General features: G+C 33.2%; 1 protein-coding gene across 1 annotated transcript in view; it reads left to right on the top strand.

The window, feature by feature from the left end:
• LPGAT1 (lysophosphatidylglycerol acyltransferase 1) overlaps nt 1-12,822 on the top strand; it is an 86,993-nt gene that overhangs the window by 42,364 nt on the left and 31,807 nt on the right. Inside the window, 2 exon segments of the mRNA XM_041757555.1 lie at nt 731-1,004; nt 5,103-5,229. Of these exon segments, the coding sequence (XP_041613489.1) occupies nt 731-1,004; nt 5,103-5,229 (401 nt within the window).

Consider the following 12,822-nt stretch of genomic DNA (forward strand, 5'->3'; position numbering starts at 1 on the left):
CCCATTGACTTCTCATCCTAAACTATTTACCAAACTCAAGGCCCTTCTCTGTCCTCACCTCTCTCTGCAGTTCCTCTCCTACCACACTATCTTCCTCACTCATCACACATCAGCTACACATCAGCTACGTGGGCCTTGGCACTGCTCTTTGAACATGCAGCACTTGTTCCCACCTCAAGGCCTTTGTCCTTGTTCTTGGCACCTGGCGTCCTCTGCCTCTCCTCTCCACTTGACTGGTTCCCTCACATTACCAGCCCATTTGCTCCAATTTCACCTCCTTGGAGCTGTTTTCCCTGACCTTTTTGACCTTCTCTATCCTCTTACTCTGTTTCTTCCTAACACATCACCAGCTGAATTTATACATTTTAGTTTTCTATCTTTTCCACTCAAGTAAGCTCCATGAGGGTCTTACTTACTTACTTCTCTATCTCCAGTGTGTAGGATGACACCTGCCACGTAGTAGGCACTCAGTAAATAGTCACTAAGCTAATGAATGAGTGAACTCTTCAGGGGCATTTAGAGTACTTTTTTTGCCTCTAGAGTGCTAATGCAATGTAAGTGCTAATCACTTCTTTTTACCACCGTGGTCAAATGGGGAAGTAAGTGGGGGAAAATCGCTCTTCTAATCTATGATTGGGATTTACTTTAGAAGCTGTTATTACTGTTTAATTTGATGGAGTTTTAATTTCAAATGTACCTATACTTACTATGTGTGTGTCTGCCTCCTTAGGGAAAATCTCATCGTGACCAGCAGCTGCTGCTTCTTAAAAAGCACCTAGAAAATAATTACAGGAGCAGAGATCGAAAATGGATTGTTTTGTTTCCAGAAGGGGGCTTCCTCAGGAAGAGACGAGAAACAAGTCAAGCATATGCCAAGAAAAATAACTTGCCATTTCTTACACATGTCACTCTGCCAAGGATTGGGGCAACAAACATTATCTTGAGTTCACTTGTAGCACGACAGGAAAATGGAAGTCCAGCAGGAGGAGATGCTAAAGAATTAGGTATGATGGTTTTTAGCACTTTTTCTTTTGTTGGAGTTCAGGGATTATCTGAAGTCCCAGAAGATAACATTTTTGTTCTCTTTTATATTTATAATTTTTGTCAAATAGAAATAATACTCAGGGAGAAGATGCAAATTTAATTTTTTATTGTTTTTATTTACAGAAGATAGTTCATGCTTACAATAATTTATTCAAATGACATAAAATGCATAAAGTCAAAGATATCGTTCCCTTACCCCAACTCCCATACTCCCGGCTATTCCCACTGCTGCAGTAAACATTCCTTATAAATATCTTATTATATATTTGTGGAAATATAGTCTTTAGTATAGATTCCTAGAAGTGGAATTGCTAGGTTAAAGGTACAGGAATAGAAATCACTAATTTGAAAAACGAATTAGAGATATCAAACAGAAATTGTAATAATGTATATTTTTTCATTTATCAAATTTAGAAAGTTTTTTTGGTTTGTTTTTGATACAGAATATGAACTTAGTGTAGTTTGATGTTGTTTATTAAGATCCTTAAAGTGTTGATAAATGACTCCATTATTCCACTACAAATAATACTTACCAAAAGGAAATAATCTAGCATACTGGCAAAGAAGGTTAGTACAGCTTTCTTTCTTTCTTTCTTTCTTTCTTTCTTTCTTTCTTTCTATTTATCACAGCATTAATTTTAATAGCAAAAAATTGGAAATAGAAGAGAGAACAGACAAGAAATTATCAAATATCCATCCAATGCAGTATAACACAGCCATTACAGATGATTTTTAATTTTTTTTTTTTAATTTTTATTTATGATAGTCACAGAGAGAGAGAGAGAGAGGCAGAGACACAGGCGGAGGGAGAAGCAGGCTCCATGCACAGGGAGCCCGATGTGGGACTCGATCCCGGGTCTCCAGGATCGCGCCCTGGGCCAAAGGCAGGCGCCAAACCGCTGCGCCACCCAGGGATCCCACAGATGATTTTTATACAGAGTTTTTCTGGCTTTGGAAGGAGCCTGTCCTCTATCATGTTAATGAAGTGGGAGGAACATACAACTCTTGTGAAACCATTGTGATCTCAAATATGTCAACAATAAGCAATGAAAAATGAGTGAAAGGAAAGATTCCAAATGTTAGCAGTGATTGCCTCTCTGACTTGTAACATTATGGGTGATCTCCCTTCATTTCTGAATAGTTTACTGATTTTTTTTTTAATAATGAGTATGTATAACTTTTATGGCCAGCAAAAGTTACCCAAAGATACAACTGTTTTGAAGATAGCCTGATGAACTGTGAAGGTTTGCAGAAGAATTTGTGCCAACAGTGTGAAGACTTTTATTTTTTTATTTTATTTAATTTAAATTTTTAAAGATTTTATTTATTTATTCATGAGAGACACAGAGAGAGAGAGAGAGAGAGGCAGAGACACAGGCAGAGGGAGAAGCTGGCTCCATGCAGGGAGCCCGATGCGGGACTGGATCCCAGGTCTCCAGGATCACGCCCCGGGCCGAAGGCAGCACCTTACTGCTGAGCCACCCGGGATGCCCAACACTGTTTTAATAAACAAGTTTATCCAAGACACTATGAAACCTAGTGATAAATGATAAATTAAAAAAACTAAAAGAAATACACTAGGCCTGTTTCCTAGTAATATTTTGCAATTTAAGAAAAATTTAGGGGTGCCTGGGTAGCTCAGTTGGTGAAACATCTGCCTTTGGCTGGAGTCATGGTCCCTAGGGCCTGGGATCTAGCCTTCCAGTGGGCTCCCTGCTCCCTGGGGAGTCTGCTTTTCCCTCTGCCCCTCCCTGTGCTTGTGCTCCTTCTCCCTCTCTCTCTCTCTTTCTCTCAAATAAATAAATCTTTTAAAAAAACAAGAAAATGCTCTTTAGAAAAAATAAAAATGGAAATGATTTGCCCTCAGAAATTTATGTTTTTAATGATGGTTAGGACCAGACATGGAGATAATGCCTATAAGACTGCGCTGAGTTTTCGTTTTTTTTTTTTTTTTTTTAAGCAGTTGCTTGGCAGTCAACTCTCTTAATCTTTCATCGTCTATTAAAAAGACAAATTGAAAGAGTCTTTTAATAGAAAAGGAAAGTTCAGAATAGCTTCAGACAGACAGGGTGGCAATGTCAGCCAAGCCAAAGCTTGAAGGCAAAGGTCTTCCAAATAGGATTAGTTGCACTAATAAAGACTGCTGTTTTTTAAATAGTTTTGCCCAGTCAATAATACCCTGTGGTGTTCTAGATCACAAGGGTAGGGGCTATTGTCATACTGATCCCACAATCATGAAGAAAATGTTTTTTCTCTTGGAGAGAAACAATTTCTTTTTATAATGAAAACCAAATAGCTTATTATTTATCTTACCTTGGTTAAAATTTTATTCTAGCTAAAATAGGAATAGGAAAATTATAAGAAATTCTAGAAAGTTATATACTCCAAAACTAGTTTTACTTTTATTTTACCATTTTCTTCTGTGTTTTGATATTTTGTGTTTTATTTTCTCTAATGTTAATATTTACTTTTTGTGTTTTGCTCCATATAAATAGAGAACATGTCTTCATGTCTGTTTTAATATATGATCCAAAAATAATAATAATAATATATGATCCAAATACTGGGGCATCTAGATGGCTCAGTTGGTTGGGCATCTGACTCTTGATCTCGGCTCAGGTCTTAATCTTATGGTCATGAGTTTGGGCCCCACATTGGGCTCCAAACTGGGTATAGAGCCTACTTAAAAAAAAAGAAAAAGAAAAATATATATGTATGTATTCCATATACATGTCAAAATTGTGTCTAATTAACCTTAAAAGGGTATTTTTTTTGTTTATTGTATGATTTAATAGATATTAAACAGAACTCTGGTAATTTTTTCCAACCATTTTATTATAAAAATGAAAAGCATACATAAAAAGTTGAAAGAATTTTACAGTTAATATCCATTAGCTGGCCAACTAGATTCTGTAATTAACATTTTACTGTATTATTTGCCTTATTATGTCTTTTTCCATCCTTCTATCCATAAAATTAGACCATCTTGTTTATTTTTTAATGCACTCAAAGTAAGTTGCAGGCATCAGTATACTTTACTACTAAACATTTTAGCATGTACATCACTGATAGCTTGTTAAAATGTGTTTCTTTACTTAAACTCTGTTCCTTTAACAATAAGATATTTAAACATAACTATTTTCTTAACCTATTTTTGTGGTATTTTGTCCCCTTCAGAATATTGTTTAAATTTTTTTAAAGCTTAAAGTCACCTTTTAGTGATTTGATATACAAAAATAAAATATCATTGATTCTTAGTACACATTTGACTTATGTTTGAGAGTAAGTTTTATTTTTTTAGAGCTCTCTTAAATACCAAATAAAGGACAGACTATCACCCAAGTCCGGCTATCTGCATTCTCTGGGAGGATTCCCCTCTCACCTCTTGCTCAGCTTTGTACTCCATGCTGGGAATAAAAGCAGTGTACCAAACAACCAAAGCAGACAGAACATTCCCACCCCCTCTCACTACAATGTTACCTGTTGTACCTACCAAAGAGTGGACAGTTTTACTGCTTTATTTGCATAGAACTCTTGCTAAAATGGGAGTTTTTAAAATTTGTGTTAAATAAGAACAGCAGCTGACAATCATGTGTCAATAAAATGCTTAATTTGGGGCCTATTCCAAGTATTTATTAATATCTTCCAAGTATCACAAATCTTGGTGTTTAGATTGTATTTGGTGAATGGATTTGTTTTATTTTGAGGTCTGTTTTTTTACTTTTGTGGTTTGATACTTTAGCTTCTGACTTTTTCATAAGTCAGTTTTTATGAGTGATAAAATATAAAATTAGACCTTGATAGTGCATCCTTATTGAATGCTTGAATGTGCATGTCCAGTAATTAATAGTGCTCTGTTATTTGTTCATTTGTTTGAGATTCAGCCATTTCATATAGGAAATGCTTGGTATCATCTTAAGTGTATCATGTGAAACAGTAACACCAAAGTTCATCATATTTTCATAAAGCAAAAGATACATCAACATGCTTTATACTATATTATTTTAAATAATATAAAAATTGATCCAATTTTAAGTTGTTCTTTGCTTTGTCCTCAGAGAGCAAATCAAAAGGCCTCCAGTGGATAATAGATACAACTATAGCTTATCCCAAAGCTGAACCCATAGATATTCAAACCTGGATCCTTGGGTACAGGAAACCAACAGTCACACATGTACATTACAGGTAAGAATTTTGTGTTAGTACTCAGCATATATCCAACATAAAAGTACTATCTCAAGGCAGTGTTTTAGTATTACATTTTTAATTATTAGTGAAAATAGTTGGCTCAATATCATTCTTAATGCTGACTTTTTAATATGAAAATATCATTTGAAGTATTTATTTTCACTGGGTGATAAAAGTGTCTAAAAATGCATTCTGGTGGCACTATGATTACTTGATTGCCTGAAACTCTGAGCAAAAGTAATTAGAGGCAAACATCAAGCATAAATGTGTACTCATTTGGGCTAAGTAGATTTATATTAATAGAAATGGGGATTTGTTTTTAAATCACTACATCACATAAGACTTTTTTAAATGATTAAATTGGAAATTTAGCTAAAACTTATACTTTACAATTTTTAATGTTTTAATATTTAACATTTTAACATGTCATTTGCATAAACAGCAAAAACATTTATTGAATAATCTGCACCAGCTTCTTGAGATTTTTTTAATATAGATTGCTTTTTTGAAAGCTGTTTGTATTAAAGCATGATGCTGATGAGGCCTGCATAGATTTGACTACTTTATAAGCCATTTATCTTTACTCTATTTTCTGGTCAAAGATCTCACCCATGGCAACCAAGTAACAAAGTGAGTAGTTGGTACCCCAGAAGATCACAATTGCCACAAAAGCCCTCATTCATTACAAGAGGAAAGCTACTCAAATTACATACTCATTAAAAGTAAATAGGTACATGTTTTCATATGCATAAGCCATCATAGTTTTACAAATAGAAGTACAAAGTTGGAATAATTTGAAACTAAAATTTTAAAACTTAAATGTTGCAATTTGAGTTTTTGGTATGTAAGAGATGACCATAAAATTACAGTTGATTTTGCTGTGTGACTTAAATTGCCAAATTGTGAAGTTCATGTGTAAGATCAGAAAGCAATTCTTGGTGACCTTCCTGACTCCATTCCACGTATGTCATCCTGAGCACTGTATATAATGCAGTGTGTTAGACCTTGAATTTCTCCAGGAAGTTTTATTTTCATATATATGAAACTTATCTAGCCTTCAGTAAATTATTAAATTGTAGTCTATAAATGAAACTCAATTCTGGTGTCCAAACCCAAATTACATGACTCTTATGTATATGTTTTGGACACATGTAGATTGTACGTGCATTGGATATATGTAGATCTTCCTAACACATCGTACCCTGAACTCTGAGGCAAGGAAGAAAACATTAATTATATAAGCACCCTATTATAGTTGACCCTGCTTTCTTTTTTTAACCCAATAAAAAGAAAATTTTAGTTTATAGATTAAAAAAATGAATGGAATCATAAGAGATCTAAGGAATTGAAGAAATACCCATTTTTCACAAAATTATTTTAATAAAAGTTTAATGTACTTAAATTCACTTGAAGCAGAGGTTCTTAACTTGGATGGACCTGATAATTTTTTTTTTGCCTTCAAAATCAGATATTACTTTAATTTAAAACAATTTTTTTTTATTTGAGCATAGTGGACATAGTGTTACGTTAGCTTCAGGTGTACAACATAGTGATTCAGTTTCTCCATACATTATGCTCACCACAAGTATAGCTATTATCTAACTTCTGAGAATTTTTTAACTTAGTGTCTGTGCAAAGTGTTTTGTATGTCTGCAGTTTTCTGCAGAGTAGTTTCACAGCTTTCGATCTAGTCTCAAAATAGATTAAGGATTTTAAAAAGATTAAGGATTCCTAATTTAGAGATAAAAACCAAATAGTAGATAAAATGCAGAATGGTTACCTTGATATGGGAAAATACTTCTATTGCTAAAATTGAAACTTCTCAGAGATCTATTTGATTATAAAAACTTTATTATCAGACATAGAAATAATAAGGAAAATTCTAAAATATTAGATTAGCAGAGATTAAATCATGATATAGAATCATATCCTAAAATATTATAGTACACATTTTGCCCAGTTATTTGTTTATACATGCATATTCACACACACAAACATACACATCCTAGGAGTCTTAGAACAGGTAGATAAACTGTTTACAGAAATTTAATAAAAAGAGTTTATTGTCTAACCAATGTTAGGAAAAGGGAAGGACTTTTGTTCAGATCGAAAAAGGAGGGGAGATTAAAGAGGCCAGAGAGAAAGAGATGTTTTGGCATCAGGATCCCTTTGAGGGTTTGCAAGAAGCTCGTGAGAAAGGGATGTGGGCCGTGTCCGTGACAGCTCCCAGGGATGAATCTCTTATCACCTACAGGTTGACTAGGTTGCCTCCCATATTGTTTTAGTCCATCTGGATACCCTGGGAAATAGGGGAAAAAAGGGTTGTATTTTGGTTTGGTTGGGGTTTTGAGGGCCTTCCCTCCACCTCTAGTTTTCTCAATTCCAAAATAAAATTTATTGCTTATCTTGGATTTTTACTGGTAGGAATAACACCATTGAAATTAAAATAAATTTAAACAAACATGGTATTCCTTACCCATTTTTTTTCCTGTTCTCAGAGAGATTGGTTTTTGTTCAAACTCTCCAGTTGTTTGGTTATATTTTTAAAATTTTAAACAAGGGTGATATGTTTTCAATTAGAATAAGAGATTTATTTTTTTTAATTTTTTAAATTTTTATTTATGATAGACACAGAGAGAGAGAGAGAGAGAGGCAGAGACACAGGCAGAGGGAGAAGCTGGCTCCATGCAGGGAGCCCGATGCGGGACTGGATCCCAGGTCTCCAGGATCACGCCCCGGGCCGAAGGCAGCACCTTACTGCTGAGCCACCCGGGATGCCCAACACTGTTTTAATAAACAAGTTTATCCAAGACACTATGAAACCTAGTGATAAATGATAAATTAAAAAAACTAAAAGAAATACACTAGGCCTGTTTCCTAGTAATATTTTGCAATTTAAGAAAAATTTAGGGGTGCCTGGGTAGCTCAGTTGGTGAAACATCTGCCTTTGGCTGGAGTCATGGTCCCTAGGGCCTGGGATCTAGCCTTCCAGTGGGCTCCCTGCTCCCTGGGGAGTCTGCTTTTCCCTCTGCCCCTCCCTGTGCTTGTGCTCCTTCTCCCTCTCTCTCTCTCTTTCTCTCAAATAAATAAATCTTTTAAAAAAACAAGAAAATGCTCTTTAGAAAAAATAAAAATGGAAATGATTTGCCCTCAGAAATTTATGTTTTTAATGATGGTTAGGACCAGACATGGAGATAATGCCTATAAGACTGCGCTGAGTTTTCGTTTTTTTTTTTTTTTTTTTAAGCAGTTGCTTGGCAGTCAACTCTCTTAATCTTTCATCGTCTATTAAAAAGACAAATTGAAAGAGTCTTTTAATAGAAAAGGAAAGTTCAGAATAGCTTCAGACAGACAGGGTGGCAATGTCAGCCAAGCCAAAGCTTGAAGGCAAAGGTCTTCCAAATAGGATTAGTTGCACTAATAAAGACTGCTGTTTTTTAAATAGTTTTGCCCAGTCAATAATACCCTGTGGTGTTCTAGATCACAAGGGTAGGGGCTATTGTCATACTGATCCCACAATCATGAAGAAAATGTTTTTTCTCTTGGAGAGAAACAATTTCTTTTTATAATGAAAACCAAATAGCTTATTATTTATCTTACCTTGGTTAAAATTTTATTCTAGCTAAAATAGGAATAGGAAAATTATAAGAAATTCTAGAAAGTTATATACTCCAAAACTAGTTTTACTTTTATTTTACCATTTTCTTCTGTGTTTTGATATTTTGTGTTTTATTTTCTCTAATGTTAATATTTACTTTTTGTGTTTTGCTCCATATAAATAGAGAACATGTCTTCATGTCTGTTTTAATATATGATCCAAAAATAATAATAATAATATATGATCCAAATACTGGGGCATCTAGATGGCTCAGTTGGTTGGGCATCTGACTCTTGATCTCGGCTCAGGTCTTAATCTTATGGTCATGAGTTTGGGCCCCACATTGGGCTCCAAACTGGGTATAGAGCCTACTTAAAAAAAAGAAAAAGAAAAATATATATGTATGTATTCCATATACATGTCAAAATTGTGTCTAATTAACCTTAAAAGGGTATTTTTTTTGTTTATTGTATGATTTAATAGATATTAAACAGAACTCTGGTAATTTTTTCCAACCATTTTATTATAAAAATGAAAAGCATACATAAAAAGTTGAAAGAATTTTACAGTTAATATCCATTAGCTGGCCAACTAGATTCTGTAATTAACATTTTACTGTATTATTTGCCTTATTATGTCTTTTTCCATCCTTCTATCCATAAAATTAGACCATCTTGTTTATTTTTTAATGCACTCAAAGTAAGTTGCAGGCATCAGTATACTTTACTACTAAACATTTTAGCATGTACATCACTGATAGCTTGTTAAAATGTGTTTCTTTACTTAAACTCTGTTCCTTTAACAATAAGATATTTAAACATAACTATTTTCTTAACCTATTTTTGTGGTATTTTGTCCCCTTCAGAATATTGTTTAAATTTTTTTAAAGCTTAAAGTCACCTTTTAGTGATTTGATATACAAAAATAAAATATCATTGATTCTTAGTACACATTTGACTTATGTTTGAGAGTAAGTTTTATTTTTTTAGAGCTCTCTTAAATACCAAATAAAGGACAGACTATCACCCAAGTCCGGCTATCTGCATTCTCTGGGAGGATTCCCCTCTCACCTCTTGCTCAGCTTTGTACTCCATGCTGGGAATAAAAGCAGTGTACCAAACAACCAAAGCAGACAGAACATTCCCACCCCCTCTCACTACAATGTTACCTGTTGTACCTACCAAAGAGTGGACAGTTTTACTGCTTTATTTGCATAGAACTCTTGCTAAAATGGGAGTTTTTAAAATTTGTGTTAAATAAGAACAGCAGCTACAATCATGTGTCAATAAAATGCTTAATTTGGGGCCTATTCCAAGTATTTATTAATATCTTCCAAGTATCACAAATCTTGGTGTTTAGATTGTATTTGGTGAATGGATTTGTTTTATTTTGAGGTCTGTTTTTTTACTTTTGTGGTTTGATACTTTAGCTTCTGACTTTTTCATAAGTCAGTTTTTATGAGTGATAAAATATAAAATTAGACCTTGATAGTGCATCCTTATTGAATGCTTGAATGTGCATGTCCAGTAATTAATAGTGCTCTGTTATTTGTTCATTTGTTTGAGATTCAGCCATTTCATATAGGAAATGCTTGGTATCATCTTAAGTGTATCATGTGAAACAGTAACACCAAAGTTCATCATATTTTCATAAAGCAAAAGATACATCAACATGCTTTATACTATATTATTTTAAATAATATAAAAATTGATCCAATTTTAAGTTGTTCTTTGCTTTGTCCTCAGAGAGCAAATCAAAAGGCCTCCAGTGGATAATAGATACAACTATAGCTTATCCCAAAGCTGAACCCATAGATATTCAAACCTGGATCCTTGGGTACAGGAAACCAACAGTCACACATGTACATTACAGGTAAGAATTTTGTGTTAGTACTCAGCATATATCCAACATAAAAGTACTATCTCAAGGCAGTGTTTTAGTATTACATTTTTAATTATTAGTGAAAATAGTTGGCTCAATATCATTCTTAATGCTGACTTTTTAATATGAAAATATCATTTGAAGTATTTATTTTCACTGGGTGATAAAAGTGTCTAAAAATGCATTCTGGTGGCACTATGATTACTTGATTGCCTGAAACTCTGAGCAAAAGTAATTAGAGGCAAACATCAAGCATAAATGTGTACTCATTTGGGCTAAGTAGATTTATATTAATAGAAATGGGGATTTGTTTTTAAATCACTACATCACATAAGACTTTTTTAAATGATTAAATTGGAAATTTAGCTAAAACTTATACTTTACAATTTTTAATGTTTTAATATTTAACATTTTAACATGTCATTTGCATAAACAGCAAAAACATTTATTGAATAATCTGCACCAGCTTCTTGAGATTTTTTTTTTTTTTTTGAGATTTTTTTAATATAGATTGCTTTTTTGAAAGCTGTTTGTATTAAAGCATGATGCTGATGAGGCCTGCATAGATTTGACTACTTTATAAGCCATTTATCTTTACTCTATTTTCTGGTCAAAGATCTCACCCATGGCAACCAAGTAACAAAGTGAGTAGTTGGTACCCCAGAAGATCACAATTGCCACAAAAGCCCTCATTCATTACAAGAGGAAAGCTACTCAAATTACATACTCATTAAAAGTAAATAGGTACATGTTTTCATATGCATAAGCCATCATAGTTTTACAAATAGAAGTACAAAGTTGGAATAATTTGAAACTAAAATTTTAAAACTTAAATGTTGCAATTTGAGTTTTTGGTATGTAAGAGATGACCATAAAATTACAGTTGATTTTGCTGTGTGACTTAAATTGCCAAATTGTGAAGTTCATGTGTAAGATCAGAAAGCAATTCTTGGTGACCTTCCTGACTCCATTCCACGTATGTCATCCTGAGCACTGTATATAATGCAGTGTGTTAGACCTTGAATTTCTCCAGGAAGTTTTATTTTCATATATATGAAACTTATCTAGCCTTCAGTAAATTATTAAATTGTAGTCTATAAATGAAACTCAATTCTGGTGTCCAAACCCAAATTACATGACTCTTATGTATATGTTTTGGACACATGTAGATTGTACGTGCATTGGATATATGTAGATCTTCCTAACACATCGTACCCTGAACTGAGGCAAGGAAGAAAACATTAATTATATAAGCACCCTATTATAGTTGACCCTGCTTTCTTTTTTTAACCCAATAAAAAGAAAATTTTAGTTTATAGATTAAAAAAATGAATGGAATCATAAGAGATCTAAGGAATTGAAGAAATACCCATTTTTCACAAAATTATTTTAATAAAAGTTTAATGTACTTAAATTCACTTGAAGCAGAGGTTCTTAACTTGGATGGACCTGATAATTTTTTTTTTGCCTTCAAAATCAGATATTACTTTAATTTAAAACAATTTTTTTTTATTTGAGCATAGTGGACATAGTGTTACGTTAGCTTCAGGTGTACAACATAGTGATTCAGTTTCTCCATACATTATGCTCACCACAAGTATAGCTATTATCTAACTTCTGAGAATTTTTTAACTTAGTGTCTGTGCAAAGTGTTTTGTATGTCTGCAGTTTTCTGCAGAGTAGTTTCACAGCTTTCGATCTAGTCTCAAAATAGATTAAGGATTTTAAAAAGATTAAGGATTCCTAATTTAGAGATAAAAACCAAATAGTAGATAAAATGCAGAATGGTTACCTTGATATGGGAAAATACTTCTATTGCTAAAATTGAAACTTCTCAGAGATCTATTTGATTATAAAAACTTTATTATCAGACATAGAAATAATAAGGAAAATTCTAAAATATTAGATTAGCAGAGATTAAATCATGATATAGAATCATATCCTAAAATATTATAGTACACATTTTGCCCAGTTATTTGTTTATACATGCATATTCACACACACAAACATACACATCCTAGGAGTCTTAGAACAGGTAGATAAACTGTTTACAGAAATTTAATAAAAAGAGTTTATTGTCTAACCAATGTTAGGAAAAGGGAAGGACTTTT

The sequence above is a fragment of the Vulpes lagopus genome, chromosome 1 (assembly GCF_018345385.1).
Source record: "Vulpes lagopus strain Blue_001 chromosome 1, ASM1834538v1, whole genome shotgun sequence".
Lineage (NCBI taxonomy): Eukaryota > Metazoa > Chordata > Mammalia > Carnivora > Canidae > Vulpes > Vulpes lagopus.